The 19,247-nt window shown below is 46.3% G+C and overlaps 1 protein-coding gene across 8 annotated transcripts in view; it reads right to left on the bottom strand.

Moving 5' to 3' along the window:
- Positions 1 to 19,247, bottom strand: part of pard3aa (par-3 family cell polarity regulator alpha, a) — a 318,437-nt gene that overhangs the window by 259,240 nt on the left and 39,950 nt on the right. For all 8 annotated transcript variants that reach the window (XM_029246101.1, XM_029246104.1, XM_029246099.1 and 5 more), the window contains exon 2: positions 17,992 to 18,093. In XM_029246101.1, coding sequence (XP_029101934.1) covers positions 17,992 to 18,093 — 102 coding nt within the window. The remainder of the gene's footprint in view (positions 1 to 17,991; positions 18,094 to 19,247) is intronic.

Here is a 19,247-nt window from a genome sequence, read left to right as displayed (position 1 = left end):
AGCTAGGTTCCAGAAGTAGGACGGCACGCTTGGGCTCTTCTGCAAAGTCATCCGGGAGGATCCCGGACACTGCAAATCTGGTGCGCTCACCCTCCACGTGACACGGGTTCAGAGATGGGAGACAAGTCCAACAGCTGCCGCAGGCCAGAGAGCTCACTCCAGTGACCCATGTTTGCACTTTACAGTATCACACAACACACCTCTTAATGTGCTCCACTATTTTTTTTTTAAATCTGCCCTGAGCAACAGCAACATCAGCATTCCCTGATTTCTGCACTTGAGCTTCTGAGGGCAAATAACTGTCCTTTTCATATGTTTACTCACCAAAGCCCTGAAAGCCCAGGCCTTCCTTGTGTTCAGTGGCGCTCTTGTGCAACAGTGCGTACGCAGCGGCTGCATCTGTTTTGAATCACCGAGTGAACGCACGATGACCGAGAAGGGGAAGTTGTGCCGGGAGGGGAAAGAAGCTTTAGAGCATCGTCCGTTTTAGTGACAGTTATCCGAGACCACGGATACAACGTAACCACACGACATTGTATGCGGCTTCCCCTCATTATTTCTGCCACAGTGCTATCTCAGCAAAGTAAGTGACACCTGTCAATCGCGAACCTTGGCGAGACCGTGTGCGTTTTCTACCTGGCGCAGGGGAGACGGCGTACTCAGCTGGCACACTAACAAGCTGCCAGGCACGGAGCAAAGGATGGGAGATGGAAGGTTCAGCTCACATCGAAATGGACAAAATCCCGTGGCTCTACAGAAACAAGCACTTATCCTGGAACGTCCCACTGGATTCGCATGACTCCAAGGCGCAAAATCCGTTTTTGTGTCCCGTCATCCACGAAACAGATGTCGTTTACGTCGCCATTGAATTCCGCACCTGGGCAACTTGGGAACATATTGGAAAGACAGAAATAACTAAATATCTAGGTCTGAAAAATCTTTCAGTGGGCAGAAACTCCACATTTACGAATCACTTCTTTCTACGTAATACCAAAAAATAACAAAAAAATTAAACGACTGATTAAAAACCTAATTTAAAAACTACCACAGAGATACTTGGAGAAAATAAGCTTTCCTGTCTATCAAAAAAAAAAAAAAAAGCATTAAATCAAATTTTACACTGTTTCATCCCTTTTCCCACCATTATTTGCGACCTTCTGGTTTTGCGGTGCTACATACTGCATTAGGAGTTGTTTTATTTTTGAAACATTTCGCCGCTTTATGATAAAGAAAACAATTTCAAAGTGAAAATGCAGATGCAAAGAGCGATGCCAAACACTTTGCATTGAATTTAAGACTGGCACCCGTTCATCAGAACGACCCGATAAACTTGCAGCTATGACTGCAATTTGAAGGTTAATGCGAAACGCATCAGAGCAAGTTTCACAACAACAGGGCGGGGAGGTGCTCGCTGATTCGAGGCAGAGACGGGAGACAAGTGCTCAGAAAAGTGCTCGAACCCAATGTCCATTTACCCTGCTGAGCAGCACTAACACCCATCAGACACCATATTGGGCACGTACACTGACACCGCACATGGATACTTCATACAGAATGAGAGCATCACCACGGTAATGACCTTGCAGGAAATTTTTCAGCATGAACGCTGGACGACTGCGAGCCGAAAGGCTAACGACGCACGCGCATCGCCATCTGCAGGCCGGAACCCGCAGCACCGATTTCGTACAGCAGACGTAAGAAGGATGTGGGGGCTGCAAGTCAACTAATGAGCCATCGCCTTATTGCTTCAAGGCGCTGTGTTACAGCAGCCCGGATGAACCGCCGCACGGGAAGAGGTCGAGCAATTTTGTCAGATCTACGTCGCGCCGAGCAACGCAGGCTGAGGCGACATGAAAATCGAGGCAAAAAAGCTTTGCGCTGAAGATTAGATTATGCGAAGCGCAATATTGCTGTGTGCGCCCTGGAAAAAGAGAGGGAGGAGGAGAGGGGAGGACGGCGGAGCAGTCGTCGTTATATCTGTGTTCCTGGAAGGCCTCCGCCTCCGGTTACGGGGGACGCCCAGCAGGGGGGCTCCGTCTGTCACCTCCGTTTAGGTCTGCTTACACACACTGACCCACATTCGCAGTCGGCCCGCTAACAGGGCAAAGCGTCACTATAGCCTCGCGCCACATCAAAAATCAGTTCTGACAGCTGCCACTGAGACAAACGTCTGCCGTAACCCCCCCCACCCACCCACCCGGAACCCCGTCCTGAGGGAGCCAAAACAACCAAGAGAAACTGCCTTCTCTTTCATAGTCTCCACCCTCACATGGTGTCCTCTTTTCAAGTGCTTGTATATATATACACACACACACACACACACACACACACACACACACACACACAATCAGCAGGGTGTGGACTGCAGAAAACAGCCAGTTAAAGACCTACCATGCTGTAAACAATTCCATTCCAACACAATGCAGAACAACATATGTGAAGTGAGTTTTCCAGACAACTAGAGGTGATACTCTGACAAGCAGCATTCAATTGCCATATTGTTCATATTCACCCAGCTGTTGGGCTGTGCTCTTTAGGGATTCTTCCGATGCTTTGGGAATTCTGTGCCTGAAATCTGAACACGTGTCCAGCAGGTATTTCAGAGCAGCGCCTCTCTCCACATAAACACTGGGTGCGATTCATTTGAATGGAACCAAACTACCGCTGGAACTCAGCTATCGCTCTGCGGCGTACGGTTAATACAAATGTGTGTCCTCTCCAACAACTTACTGTCTAGGCTTTTTAAGCACTAGACCATGAGACAGTGGAGCTGGTGTCCTTTTCTACACAATGCCACGGGTACCCTCCCCTTCCGTGCAAATCACAAGCCCACATCATGGCCACAGAGCACACTAAGTGTCCAGAGCCACGTTCAAGATGCTGTGATGGAGTTGTTGACCAGGATGCATTAAGCCTAAGTTTTTTTTTTTTTTTTTTTGATTCAGAGCTTTGAATCCCCAAAGACCACAGAAAATCTCCATCGCTGTGCACCGCCTGATACTGTCCACAGATCACTCTAAAAAATGACCAAATGTGGCAAGACCAGCACCATTCCTCATTTTCCACCCCGCAAGAAGTTCGCTCTTTCAGAGCCGACACAGGCGAACGCATTGCACTTTTCCCCGTTCGAGGTGCGATAACAGGGAGGCTATGCAAGGCAGCGCTTTTTTTCTTTTGCCCCCTTTCCGGCACGGGGTCCTTCGCGGCTCAAAGCGCTCTGCCGCGTTTGATCCTGTGGGCGAGCCCCAAATCGGGTCGTGTGCGTTTGCCATAGGTGGCTCCCCGCGCAGGCGCTCCCGTCAGCGAGCTGATAAAAATGTCGAATTTTTTCCCCCAGCGCGCCTCCACATTACGCACATTTATCACTGTCGGCGGATAAGTGTCAATCTGGCCGGATTTTCCGTCAGGATAAACAGGTGCTCCTGGCCGATAGCGAGAAGACGGATGTCTTTCTCCATGCATTAGCTCTTGCACATCAGCCGAGTGGGGATAATGCGATCATTTAAAGCCAGCATGCCAGGGGGCATTATTTATCATTAAATTATGAGGACGGTACAGCGCTGGGCCGTCGCAATGGGACATCTTAAACGGCCCCTCCCCCGAAAAAAGGGGAAAAAAAATGGATGGGAGAAGGCTTCTGGAGCCCATGGATGGTGCGGATAAATTCTCAAGTGCTCCAAAAAGAAAGTTGAGTCGGACAGTACGAACACAGGCAATGCCAGCGCACATATTGACCTCTATTGTGAGCTACAGCCCTGACATTGATCCGAGCGCGCAAGGTATCGATCAGACGACAGATGAAATCAGCAGGTCTCTCTCAAGTCGGCGCCTTGGCGAATAAGTCTCTGCGTCTCCGGATGGAGCCGAGCGCCCGTCTCAGAACACCCAGAGAGGCTGCATGAGGGAATAAAGCCTAGAATGGAGAAGTTTACTACTTCTGGAGGGGGTGCGGAAGCTGGAGCGATCTCGCTCCATCTCCATCTGCAGGCCTGGCGTATGCCCGCAGGAGCAGCAGAAGAAGCAGAAGCTCCTGAAATCCAACTATGGATAATAATAGTCCTGGGAGGGGGACTCCGAGACGAAGCTGTCAATTTGTTTTGGATTATGAGCGAATTCCGCGGCACAAAACATAGGGTCTCAGGCCATTCCTCCGATGGCTCCGCGCTGTTTCAATAAAAACACTCGTCTTTAAAAGAATGCGGCCTACAGAACCGGAGGAGCTCCGGCTCTACCCGTCTGTCCCCTGATAGCGTACCGAGGCCCAGCAACACCAGCGCTGCATTTAAAAACGCTTCACTCCACTCCCATTTTGGGAATTCCTGGTCCCAGGAAGCTTTCTTGTGACTCTAGTAATGATTTGTTCTGGGAGGGGCCACGCTGATATTCTTTCAGTAGAAAAGAATTCTAATTCAGTAGAACTGTTTTCATCACTCTTTCAAAACCAGAAGTAGAACTATAATAGGAGTCAGAGCCAAACTAGACACTGAACAATCTAGCCAGAATTTTCTCCTTGGCTGTGACAGTAGCTGCATCCCTAATAACAAATCATCTGTCATAATTTTACAGGTTTTGGCGACACCTCGTGGATACAGTATGTCCCTACAGCACCCGATTTACAGAGTATACAGGGTATCCTCATAACATATTTACTCAATCTTTACTCAGGGTGTAAGTACAGAATATTTACTTAGTGTATCCTGACCGCATATTTGCCCAATATTTACTCAACTATATGAACTCAGTAACCCTGCAGCATATTTTAACTCAATGATACCATTTATTTTTCCAGAAATTGCAAATTATGTTACCAAAGTATGAGGACCACACACATCTGCCCCGTGTCTGAATTATATGTATACAACTACTGAAAAGAGCAGTTTGTGAGGCATTAAAAAAAGACTTAAGAGATACCAGGTAGCCTTGTGTTCCGACACCCAAAATGTGCAGTGTGTATCTTCAACGTAGTCAAGCTAATTATGATGGAAATGTTGAGAAATCAAAAACATCACCGCAGAAGTGAGAAAGGATATCAACGTAACTGACGAAAACACACATAAGAAGCTGTACGACACATCCTTTTTTCTGCTTCTTGTGGAAGACACGCATTGCAGTGATGGTGGAAGGAGCACAAAAGTGCACACAAGTCCATCATGTCAAAGAAAAGCAGCATAAGAGCATGCAGGGGAGCGATTAAATATTCAGCACATCAATGGTGGGCGATGAATGCAGAGTTGACGGGCAACGGGAGCGGTCGAACTGTACCTGGTCCCACCGCGACACATCTGTCACCTCCACCAGGTCTCTCTCAACAGCAAACCCATCCCAGCTCTTCCACTCCAACCTGTCTCTGTGGGTTAGGCTCCAGACCATCACCCGGAGTGTGTGTGTGTGTGTTTGTTTAAGACTTTTCACCATCTGCATTACTAGTATCACTGCACAACACGTAGGCAACACACTCATAAAACTCACTGCAAGCAGTAAACAAACAAATTTACATGTGATGTTTAATCCTGGTGAACGATCATCATGTACTAAAGACAAGGGAACACATCTTGTCTGAAGAGCATTGAGGACTTTCCCATTAAATATCAGTATCGAAATATAAAAAACAACATGTTTTCATTTAGATGAAACTTTCCAACAAAAATCCCTAACAATGTTATGTACCAACAATTGCTTACCCACTCATGAAGCTGAGTGATTTTTACTGGATCGATTTAAGTTAAGGACTTTGATAAAGGGCACTGAAACAGGTGGCGGGATTTGAACCTGCAACCTCTGAGCCCAAAGTCCACAGCTTTACGCGCTACGGTTCCAGCTGCCCCAAGCCAGTTACACAAGTGGAAGAATCAAAATTAACGTATGCCAAAAATGAATGAGAACATGAACAATGTGAAGTAAAGTGTTTCATCACCACAGAAGGCTTAAGGGAAAGAGCAGTGCGCAGTGTGTGTGTCTCTCTCTCTCTCTCTTTCATTACACACACTGCTCAGGGCAAAGGTGCGCTGCTCTGTTCTCACCCATTTCCTCTGAGCTGCTGAACAGGGACACAGTTTCAGCAAAATTTGTTCGTTCTGTGTTCAAAAACATTCTGTCTGTTACACAGCAGAAAATAAAATCTGTTATAAACAGGGTTCCGATTGCAATTGTGTTCCCAAGTAGCGTAGCGGTTACAGCTACTGCCTTTGGACCCAAAGGCCACAGGTTTGATTTCCAGCTACAGTACCCTTGAGCAAAGTACTTACCCTGAAAAGCTCCAGTAAAATTACCCAGCCGTTTAAACGGGTAAATAACTCACACACACACACACACACACACATTTTCAGAACCGCTTGTCCCATACGGGGTTACGGGGAACCGGAGCCTACCCGGTAACACAGGGCGTAAGGCCAGAAGGGGAGGGGGACACACCCAGGACGGGACGCCAGTCCGCCGCAAGGCACCCCAAGCGGGACTCGAACCCCAGACCCACCCGAGAGCAGGACTGCGGCCCAACCCACTGCACCACCGCACCCCCTGATCGGGTAAATAACTCTTAGTTCATAATTGTAACCTTAACACTGTAAGTCGCTTTGGAGAAAGGTGTCCGCTAAATGAATACATTTAAGTGTGTGGTGTGTCTTAGGAAAAAAAAACGGTAAAAAGGGAGCAATTAAAAATCTACTGGGAAATATTTGAAAATTTGCTACCGGAACGTTCGTACCGGAGGAACCGTGTCAGTAAATTGCGGTAAAGAAGCTCATGCTTGGGCTGAGATCATGACAGTTACAAGAAGCCACGTGGAGCAGGCAACCTGATGACGGCCTACACAGACAGCATAGCTTTGTGTTGTGGCAACGGGGCGTAGCACCAGGCCCTCGAGGGCTTCCCCCACAGTGCACTGTGGCATCATGTTTCAGGAAGAAACAAACACACACTCTGGAACATAAAAAAAAGAGGAAAGCAGAACGTCGTGATCCCTGAGCGGCCAGCTTCAGGCATGGAGGTGGACAACTTGGTGAGCAGAGAGGTTTACCAGTTCGGTCTGGAGAAATACTCGCACACGACGATGTGTTAAAAGCAGAGTAATCCATACAAAATTGTAATCCAACGTAACTGAATCGCACCCGACTGACAACCCAAAGGTTGCATGTTTGAATCCCAGCTATAGTACCCGTGATTAAGATACTAACCCTAAAATTGCTCTGATTAAAATTATCCAAGTACATAAATGGGTAAATAATTGTAAGCAACTTAATATTACCTTAACATCACTTTGGAGAAAAAGCATCAACTAAATGAGTAAATGTTTGTTTGTCCATTTCAAGGAGAAAGGGACAGCTGGTAGAGTAGTGCTTAGAGCTGCTGCCTTTGGACTGAAATACTGCAGGTTCGAATCCCACCTCCAGTACCTTTGAGCAAGGTACTTGGCATAAATTGATCCAGTAAAAAAAAAAAAAAAAAAAAATTATCCACCTGTACAAAGAGGTAAATAACTGTAAGCTTGTAGCTGTAATAATTGTAACTTTAACATTGTAAGCAGCTTTGGAGGAAAGTGTCACATAAATGAATACATGTAAAAGCTCTGTCTGCACTTGTACACTTGGACACAAGAGGGCAGACCTGCTCCACCGGGATACTGAAGACCCAGAGCGAAATAAACAGTTCTTCCAGTTTAAAATCAAAGGCAGAGATGCCAAACAAACATATAAGAACCTCCACCTCCAAAGATGGAAAATATCCAAATATAGATGTCGCAGAGATTTTAATCCTGCAACTACAGGGCTCCGAGAAGCTTAACTGTTGCTAGTAAATGTCATGGTTCTTTTTAACGAACGTCAGGAATTTGTACAGGAGATGGACCGTGCGATGACCGCGCTACCCCACTGCGCCTAGTCTGCAAAAGGTGCTGCTCACCCATCGTCAGGGTCTCAGCCTCAGTCATGTCAAAAGGCATGTTCCTACGCCCCATTTTCAACAAATGCTTGCGATGATAAACAACCAACCAATTTCAATAACCGCTTGTCCCGAGCAGGGTCGCGGTGAGCCGGAGTCCATCCCAGAGACATCGGATGCAAGGCTGAAGGGATGACGGGGGCACACCCTGGATGGGATGCCAGTCCATCACAGGGCCTCAACTAGTTACCCATGCACACAACCAGCCGGAGGTACTGGAGCAATTGCAGAGCAACACCTTGCTCAAGGGCACCACAGCCGGAGGCAGGGATCGAAGCGGCAGCCCTCGGAGCCAAAAGCAGCCACTCCAACCGCAATTCCAGCAGCCGCCCCCTTACGATGATAATCCGGAACAAAATCGAAGTGAGCAAACCCAAAAACCCGTCCCGATCCCGGATCAAATTATGCACAATTCAGCATCTCGACATCACGATATGCCATCAAAAACTGCAAGTTATCATCATAAAGGAAAACTACAATCAGCATAAACATGAAAAGATACTACAGAAAAAAGTGGTACATACTTGCACAGTATGGCAATAAAAAGAAAAATTTTCACAAAAAAAGAAGTGTAAATTACCAATGGAAGGAAAAACCAACAAATCGTAACTCCATGAATGTTCTATCACCATTGGGTGTCCTTTACACTACAAAATATTCTAACGGGGCAGCTGGTAGCACGGTAGTTAGAGCTGCTGCCTTTTAGACTTAAAGGCTGCAGGTTCGAATCCCACCTCCAGCTGTAGTACCCTTGAGCAAGGTACTTATCCTAAATTGCTCCAGTAACATAACCCAGCTGTATAAATGGGTCAGTAACTGCAGGTAGCTTAAAAGTGTAAGTTGCTTTGGAGAAAAATGTCAGATAAAAAAATAAACGTAAATACTGATATGAATATGCAGAATAAAGTGCCACAGCCCTCCATATTTCCAAATGCCTATGACTGATTACGGCCCCTTGAGGGGCTCAAATGGGCCGCTTCCCAACAAAGACTCATTTAGCGGCAAGAGACACAAGACAACTCATTTACTATCGTCACAACAGAAGTGGGGGGTTGGGGGGACATTACAAAGTGACGGAATGCAGCGGTAAACATCCATACAAAAAAGTCCCCACATTTGTATGCATGAACAAGGGGAAACAAGTCTGGACAGATGTGTCATCACTGTCTGTGTGTAATGTACAGGTGTGTGGGCTGACAGCACTACATAGAGTTCATTGGAAGTCACTTTGGCGAAAAGAGTTTGCTAAATACAAAAATGTAAATGTAACGCCCGATGTGCAAACAGAGCAACCGTGCAATGAAACATTTTCTCACTCCAAAGCGCTTTCAGATTTATAAATTTACCATCCATAATAACCCACTTCTATGAACACCAGCTCCATACCTTTCAAAAAAAAGATTGTGCATTTAGAAACACATAATTTCACATTAATTTGTTACCAGCCTTTCCCCCTGCATGCAGAAGGTTGGATAAACAATAAACGGTGTCACTGATTTCAAATACAAGTAAGCAAAAGCAATTATTTGCAAGGCCTTGACCACTTTAACCAGTGTATTGTTTCCACTCATTCAATCCCCTGCACCAGAGAGCGGTGAAATGACGCGCCATGACCGGGTACGAGGCGACAGCTTGTTGCGCTTTCGTCCACAGCACCGAATGCAGGTGCGTAAACACTTTTAATGCTTTGCCGTTGCACAACAATATCGCGCCGTCTGCATTCACGGAGACACGCTGCTGCTGACACCGCTTTGTGTTTACAGCCTGGTTTCCATGGCAACCGAGGCCAAACCGCAAAGTCTGTCGCAGATGCTTTGCTAATGAGAAAGGAGGCCCCAAATGCGTCCACTTTAACACACGCTGTCACAGAAACACAGACGTTAAATTGGCACAAATGGATGTGATCTTTCAGAGAGCGACATACAAGATGCTGTCTGCATGGGAGGAGGGGGTAAAAATCTAAGTTCCATAAAATCCATAAAAAAAAAAAAAAAAAAAAAAAAAAACACACACAAACATACAAGATCCCTTCTTGAGTGCAATGAATTTGGACCTAATGGAGTTTCAAGGTCACCATCACAACGTGGCGACAGCCAGCGACCAACACATCTACCTCCTCGGTTTCCACTGGGGCCAACAGGGCACCAGTAGGTGCTACCGGACCGGGCTTCTCTTATGACACACATTATGGTCGACCCACAAACAGTGGCGGTTCAAATTAATAGTTAATCCCCATAAAAAAAGATGTTCCAGGAGAACGTTTTCAACTTCCCCTCTCCCAGTAAAGCGCATCTTTCAGAGCTGTCTGCAAACAGGCTCTGCCGGAGGGGCATATTGTTCCCATTAGATGAGGGAGTGAGTGGGGAGGGTGTGTGTGTGTGTGTGTAATGATGAGGTCATACAGCGCTCCAAGTTTGGCGATGACAGGGGGTCCACATTGGGGGGACAAAATACCACAGAAAGTATGTATTGAAAGGATGGATTTTAGACTCTCCAAGAGTATTATTTGAAGACAGGGGTAAGGACTCAGAAGTGTTGTCCCTTTTCATGAGATGAGACACACACACATATATACAGTGCGGAGCTGTTCTAGGCCTAAAGAGGGTGTCGGAGAATGCAGTCACTATCAATGGGGGGGGGGGCAAACTGACAGAGGTGCACACAAAGCAGACAGACCACACATCGGTGCAGGTTGCCCGTCGAGGCCGCCGCAGTATCTGGTCGAAACCCCCTGACATGCAACATGGCAGTAATGAGAAGGACGGTCAGCTGCGGCGCTCGATAAACACAGAGGGCACAGTTCGGAGTACTAAAGCACAGATGCTGGATACAAAAGGGCAGCGGGCAGAGAATGACGGAAAAGCATTTGACGGACGTACTTGTAACACGCAAGTTGCCAGTGCAGGTACACGGAACTTCTTAGTAGCCAAGTAGTAAGTAGCTGAACACTAAGTCAGGAAGAAGCGGCTGCTCAATGAATAAATGTAAATGAATCGGTTCACAATCACCACTGAACAGGAGCTTGAGGGGGGAAAATTTCGGGACAGCTGGTAACATAGTGGGTGGCGTTACTTCTTTTGGATCCAAAGGTTGCAGGTTCGATCAGCACCTCCAGCTGTAAGTCACTGTAACTCACTTTAGAGAAAAGCATCAGCTAAATGAATAAATGTAATCTTTGTACCTTTGATAAAGGAAGATTTTTTTTAATGCAGCTAAACAATTGGCTGACATCGAATGCTTTCCGTTGAGCGTGCACACACATACACACACGTGCCTTGTAGCCTAAGTTGGAAGTGAAAACAATGGGGCAATGAGAAACAACAAGGACATACCACGGTGCACAAATACCACAGTACCAGTGCCTCCGCCAGTCTGACGAAAGAGGCATTCAAAGTCATGCTGGATCTGGGAGAGCACATCTATAATTAATATAAGTACATGGCGCTAGGGCTGCCATTTGACACGCTCTGCTGACTTCTCCTCCTCCGTGCTGCTGCTGCTGCGGTTGCTGGCTGGAGCCGCTGAGCTGCAGAGCTGCTGAGAGAGACAGAGGTACGGAGAGGCAGGCCGACTCGGAGAAACGCGCGGAGGCGCCGCTCGATCTGCCCGAAAACCAGCGGGTTTCCTTCAGTCAGCCATTCCCAAAGCTCTGCCTGGACTTCCCAGAGATAAGGAAGGTGGCGACACTTGTCGATATAGAGTCGATCGCCTTTTCTCGGCAGCAGCTCGACAGGAGACCCGCGCCTAATTCGGCGTCGTGTCTGCAATGACACATCTCAAGTAATTACTTGAGTACGTACTTAGGAGAGTGACGTCAAAGTGTATACAAATTTGTAGTGTTCCGAATCACTTGCAAACACGTTCTTTGGGAATGAACACCGAAATCCAAATGCTATCGTGATTAAACACAAGATACTGAGGGGAAACATCTCTTAGCACATGGAGGCAAAATCAAAAATTGGTATGAGCCTCACGCTATTAAAAGGAAAATGTGAACGTTTTCCTAAAACTGCACAGGACTGGCATATATATATAGAGAGAGAGAGCTTGTGCTCTCTGTTACTATCATTTATTTTTCATACAACATGACTGCAGAGATGAACAGCCTGGGATTCCATCACAAACACACACACAGGCTGAAACCACTTGTCCCGAGCGGGGTCGCGGTGAGCCGGAGCCTAACCCGGCAACACAAGGCGAGGGCTGGAGGGGGAGGGGACCCACCCAGGACGCCCTCCAGGACGGGACGCCAGTCCGCCGGAAGGCACCCCAAGCAGGACTCGAACCCCAGACCCACCAGAGAGCAGGACCCGGCCAAGCCCGCAGCACCACCGCATCCCCCCACCACAAACACAGAAAGGAAGAAATTAAAAGGCCTCCATAGTAAGGATGTACAAATATGCAGGATTGCTTTTGCACTGTGAGCTGGTATGGAAAGCAAAGAAAAGGGACAGCTGATAGCGCAGTGGTTGAAGCTGCTGCTGCTTTTGGACCCAAAGGTCAGAGGTTCGAATCCCACCTTCAGCTGCAGTACCTTTGAACGAGGTACTTACCCTGAATTGCTCCAGTAAAATTACCCAGCTGTATAAATGGGTAAAGAATTGTAAGTGGCTCAACACTGTCAGTCCCTTTGGAGAAAAGCGTCAGCTAAATTAATCAATGCAATGAAAATGCCACAACTGCGGGGTGTGTATGTGTGTAGGACTGCAAATTACCTGTTGTAGTCTAGCTCACATACATGTTTATTTAACCTGTTGGTCTCGACTGTCTGGTTGTTGCCATCCCGTGCCGGCAGCCTGAGCGTCTAAATTGGGCACCGTCCTGACGGAGCAGTAACAGGTCGATCTACAGGTCACATTTGGAACGACTTGGGCCTGACTGAGAAGGCAGCCTTCTGTCTCAGGCATCAGCTCCAGGGAACGGAGATCATAGGACAGTGATCCTGGGCAGCGAACGGAAAGGCAATAAAATTACTGAACGAGTGGTGCATAATATACGAGTTTTTTTTTCTTTTTCTTATCGAGTGTCTTCAGTAGAGAAACACTCCAAATAGTGTAAGCTGGCAATCACACATCTGTACTGCGCAAACGCCTGCTCCCTTTCCACCAGCTACTCGCAGTCCAGCTGACTCCATCCAGAACGGTGACATGTGGCTTTTGTCTCCACACCATCCTGACGGCACGCGGTGGCCCTGCGGCCTCCTTTTTAACTTCCTCCGATATTTACACGTACTACTTGCCTCCACTTTTCATTCACTTTATTTACTTAGCTGACGCTTTTCTCCAAACTCACGATGTTACACTACTTACCATGATTTACCGCGTAATTATTACTGCAGCAATGCAGGGTAATTACCGTGATCGAGGACGCTGTAGCAGGAGGTGGGATTCAAATCTGGACCCTATGAGCCCACAGGCAGCCGCTCTAATCACCCGTTGCTCCAACAATTGTCACGTGACAATTCTTTGAACTTGGGAATTACACACTGAGCCACAGCAACCATGACCCTGAGCTTCAGACGTAACAGCGGATAGTAAAAGAGTAACCAAACTTAACCCATTAAGGCCCGGGCGCTGTCTAGAGCACCAAAAAACACATACGGAGGACTATTCAAGAGGTTTGACGTAGGTTCCTGGCGCACAGGTGCCCCACACGTGAACGATGACTCTGGGGAATGGAATGCCCTCAAGGTCGCAACCCTGCCGGAGGAAGCAAGCAGAGGACGTTGTCTGTAACGCAGCACCTAGCAAAATAATCACGTCAACACGTCAGGGCCACGGAGCTTCTAAAAGAGGTGCGAGGATTCGGCGTGTCATGTAAGGTCACGTGCAGAAAGGAACGCACCTCCAACTGTTATCAGGCAATGACAGAGAGAAATGAAATTTTAAAAAAAAGTTTAGTACGACCAATGAAATTTTATAAATGCTTTCTCCAAAACTAGACACCACATTTCCCACAAACTGAGCAGCTTTTCCGCAAACACGTCTAAACAATATGATCTTCCACCTCTAAGATTAGCTCAGTCTAGTCAACCACAACGAGAACTGTCAGGCGACAGAGCGCTCCTCTGAATTAAGAGCTTAATCCCTGCTAATCGACACTGCGGAGGCAAACGAGTTCAGAAGGTGTATTTAAGTTTGGGATTATGCAAAGTAATCCTCTAAGGAAGAGGAACAGAGAATGAAACTTTTTGGTTCAGGGTCCAAGAATGGAAGCAGAGAAGATGTTACACACAATGCTGCAAGTAGGAAAGGTGACGTGTGGCATTCAAAGCACTTCCAAAAAGGTGTGTCACTGTGGAAAGCTCATATATGTATATATGAAAGAGAGACATATATACCATCCATATAATAGGTACATACAGTATATATACATATTATATAAAAATCTTCCTCTCATACATATGTTTATATATATATACACACACACACACACACACACACACACACACATATATACACACACAAACATACATACATAGACACACACCTCTCATACATGCATGTTTTTTATATTATATATATATATATATATATATATGTATAGATTTTTTTTTTTTTTTTTTTTAACATGGATTGTATATATGAGCTCATATTTTAAAAAAAAAAAAAAAAAAAAAAAAAATTAAAAAATTCTCCCTCTCACCCCCACATGGGGTGGTGTGCGTGTGTCTTCCTGAAGCTCGGGTCCTCTCCCAGAGGCCTTGGAGTTTGAGGGTTCTGTGCAGTATCTTAGCTGTTCCTAGGACTGCACTCTTTTGGAAAAAGACTTCAGATGTTCTTCCAGGAATCTGCTGGAGCCACTTTCCCAGTTTGGGGGTCATAGCCCCAAGTGTTGGTATTACCACCGAGACCAATCTGGACTTCACTTTAAATGTGGTCAATGTATGGCATATATACATCCTTCAGGATCATTAAATATCTGCAGGTCCCATTATCGAGCTATTGTTTCAGTCTCCTCGTCCCCGTGTGATGTCACAAAAGACGACTGTCAAGTCATCATAAGTGAAGTTCTCTCACACGCATAAATACTGATCATGCTTCTGACAAGAAGGGCGTGGCGAGTGTTCAAAAACCGGGACAAGCCTCTAACACCGACGTAAGAGGACATTGTCCCTAGTGACGTCACTCCTGGTGACATTTCTCGTCACGCGGTTCCAAACAGAGCAACGAGCCATGAGCGCCGCCACTCTGCGCGTCTCCAGCTTCACTTTTCGTTCCTTCATTTGGAGGACTCAAGGCAAGCGCTCAATCAGAGCACCAGGGCTGTGCGTTTGGGCGTGGGAGCAAATGCTCTCTGTATGTCCTCTGTGGTCACATGGGTGTCCACCCCCAATAACAAGTGTTTCAGGTGAACTGGTGACTTTGAACTGCCTGGAGTGTGTGTGTGTGTGTGTGTGTGTGTGTGTGTGTGTGTGTGAGAGAGTGAGTGAGAGAGAGAGATACACCAGTCAGTGCTATAAATGGGTCAACAACTGCTGGAAGATCAACGCAGGGAATTTAACACTCCAAGTCACTTTGGATAAAAGTTTCTACTAAAGAACAGTTAATCACTGCAATCTGTTTCAGAGGAAAGTGTCTGACAAACTGATGTATGATGTAAATGTGCTTCAGCCTGCTCTTGGGAAGGGGAGCGACTGAAAAGAGCCGAGAAGGATGGAGGTCCCAGAACTCGGAGGAAGACGTGGTTGCAGCTGCTCTTCCCGGGTTTCCATGGTAGCCCACCAGCAGGCAAAGTAGGGTGGGGAGAAGGACAGCGGAGCTCCCTGGAGCTCCCTCAGTTCCATGCTGCAAGTCCACACCTTCGCTGTGTAGACCAAGGCCGGCCGCAACCCTCCCCCTTCCTCATCCCTTGGCTCTCACGCTGTGAGCTGTCACATCACATAAACCCAGTACAGTGGAAACCTTACCAGGGATGAGGCTGCAAAAAAACAAAGCGTTGCTGCATGACGACGCGCACATCCCCGCAGGACCGAGAGACCAGCTACACAAAGGAAACGGCAGAACCACCCCGGATCGCGCTCGGCACGTTGCCCGATCATTCCGCCTGTTTACTTTTATTGCAGCAAGGAGAGAAAAGCACCGCCCATCTTTCTCCCCCCTTCAACTCGGACACTGTAGTACACGTCATGATCAACAACCACCCAAGCCATGCCTTTGGCCGACGGCTTCGACCAACGGCTTCCGGAGGGGGTCCACGGGGAAGCCCACCGCATGCTGCCCGTGCTTTCAGTTGCTGCAGAGCAGCCCCAAATACACAAGTTAAATTATGCAGGCGCTCGGGGGGGGGAGTTCATCCAAACAGCGAAAACCAACAGAGGCTGCTGAATCTGAACCAGGATGCAATCATGCATCTAACATCATTGTTGCTGAACCAAAACAACCAATTCAGAGAGACATGCCTTACTGACTTTCAGGGGTTTTTTTTCCCTTTTTTTTTTTTATTCCCACCCCACCGCTTGCTTTTTTGGGCTGTCTCTTCCCCGCCTGTTGGATTTAACCACATGCAATTTAATTTAGGATGGCAAAATCATATGGAGAACGGCAGAAGACAGAAGACCCGTACTTATGGAGATTACGAAATGCCTGGCAGGAGTCTGCAGACTCATTAGCTGATTGAATGAAGGGAAGGAGCCGGGGTTCAAAAGTGCCATATCGTACGATCCAAGGGCAACAGTCATGGCAGTCATTCATCAGTCCCCCCCCCCCTTGACCCCGCATGAGACACCTAGTACCGCTCGCCATCACGCAGCATGGGTCTCGGCCCCTACGCCGCAGTCCTTTCCTATGACTGAAGCTTTCCTGATTCCCCAAAGCTCTCCACTCCCCTCATTAAACAGCCGAGATCACTTCTTTCAAGAGCAGGGGAGGGACGCACAAATGCTGATCGCATGAGACATCGGACAAGGGGATTCTGGGTAATCTGCCACAATACAAATATTAATAGTGGGCAACTGTTGGGTTACGCAACCCAGGAAACTTGTCATCATTCCACAAGCAGAGAAATCATTCACTGGGCAAAATTAGTCTTGAGTTAAACCTTCATTTTTAAAATGAGCACGGCAGTATATTAAGTACAGTATACACCTTGTCAGTTTACCTCATCATCACCCACCCCCAAAGATACTACATACCTCGCATACATTGTCACCCCATTCAAACAGATGGAAAAGCCCAAAGGGTACATTTACCAAGCTCCACGACACAGGGCACTACAACTTGAGAGGCAGCTGAACTCAAGGAATGTGCTCTGTGAGCAGCAGGCAGATCCTGACATACTGGGCACCAAGCGACTCACATTACAGGTTTATTGCCTGCGTTGAAAATCAACACAGGCATCTGTCCATGCAGCTCATTAAGTAGAACATAGGACATTTACATTTATTCATTTAGCTGATGCTTTTCTCCAAAGTGATTTACAATATTGAGCTACTTACAAATATATTCCCATTTATACAGCTATGCATTTTTTTTTTTTTTTTTACTGGAGCAATTTTAAGGTAAGAAACTTACTCAAGGGTATTACAGCTGGAGGTAGGAATCAAACCTGTGACCTTTGGCTGCAAAGGCAGTAGCTCTAACCACTACGCTACCAGCTGTCCCATTTAAATCTACCCTTCAATGGCACCCAAGTCCTCATGGCAGAACCCTGAAATGGAACCCTGAGCGATAATCTGCGGGCAGAGTCATCCCTAGTCAGATTCTGACACGTGAACAACTGGGAGAAAACTGCTATAACCGAGATGTCACCAGTGAAGAATGTCCAAGACAAATTCCTGAGTACAGGACTTGGTGCCTATTTATAGCTCACGGTGCAGTAATACACACACCATTATTATGGTTTTCACACACTGTCATTTTCAGCTGTGCCACTCCACGGTGATATTTATATATTTTGAGAAAAGGATGCTGCTGCTGCATTCCAGCTAAAGACACTTAGAACAGAAGCATGCTCAGTCAGATCTCAAAAGGAAACTGGTGTTGTTCCACAGGCTTCCTGATGGGCATCGCTACTCGCGCTCCCTCTTCGGCCTCCTCGGCAACGTCCGCCACTCACCCGGTCTTTGTCGTCCGCCACATCGCACAGAACATCATCCAGGTCCAGGATGCCCCCATCGCCGTGCTCCAGTCGGTGTACTTGTAACCAGTAGCCTGGGTCCTACAAGGAAAAGAGAAAAGACAAATTAAACCAGTTCCTCCACCTTAACATATTTACATGTATTCATTTAGCAAACACTTTTCTGCAAAGTGATGCAGATCTCACAGAAAATACAATGTGTTCATTACATCAACAGAAAGAGACTTAGATGCAGACGTGCGATTTTGAAGTAGTTACTTTCCACCACGTGAACCCATGTACACTACGAGTAGCTGCATCCAAATATTGACAATTTCTAATCACATTCCTAATTTTTTAATTAAACATTTACATTACACAAGTAGCTGCATGAAAGTCTGTCCGTTGTTCAGCAGCTACGGTCTCAAAGTTGTAAAGCATGAATATTTACACATTACGTGAACTTAAGAGATCAAGGGAGAAACAAGTCGAAGAGGTGAGTTTCAAGACCTTGTTTTAAATGTAGAGATTCAGCAGTTCTGAGTGAGAAGGGGAGGTCATTCCACCACATCAGAACCACATTATTATTCATCAGGCAACTTTGACCAAAGTGACGTACAATGTTAGATAATTAGAAAATAGATCAGTTTTACACTTACTCATTTATACAGCAGGGTATTTTTTTACTCAATCAATTCAGCATAAATACACTGAAGAAGCATATTACATCTGGCTGGTTTTTAGCAACAAAAAAAAACTTTTCAAAACAAAATACACATTGAACACTTGTTTATGTTATTAAAATGGGGATCACCGTTCTGCATTTAATTTCTTAAATTTACTTGAACGATGAACCTCAGTGTAGCAAGTGGTAGGGAACAAACTAGGTTTGCTTGAGACTTTCATGTCTGCAGCTGTATCTCCTTCTCTTAATGTAATGCATAAATTGTACTTTTGCCGAGATGTACGTCGCTTTGAACAAAAGCGTCTGCTAAATGAATAAAGGTAAACGGAAATTTTACCTTTAGTTATTGTCCACCTGTCCAGACCAGCAATACGATTATTTCACGTGTCCGAATATGAAAAGTTACCTTTACTCATTTAGCAGATGATTTTGTCCAAAGCGATGTACAGAAAGACAATTTCTGCATTACATTAGGAGAAAGCGACATAGCTGCAGACGTGATTCTTAAGTAAACCTAGTTTGTTACTTTCCACTTGATGCACCGATGTTCATCTTGTTTGATTTTCCAATC

This window comes from Scleropages formosus, chromosome 19 (genome assembly GCF_900964775.1).
Source record: "Scleropages formosus chromosome 19, fSclFor1.1, whole genome shotgun sequence".
Lineage (NCBI taxonomy): Eukaryota > Metazoa > Chordata > Actinopteri > Osteoglossiformes > Osteoglossidae > Scleropages > Scleropages formosus.
This window is presented reverse-complemented; position numbering and strand designations above follow the sequence as displayed.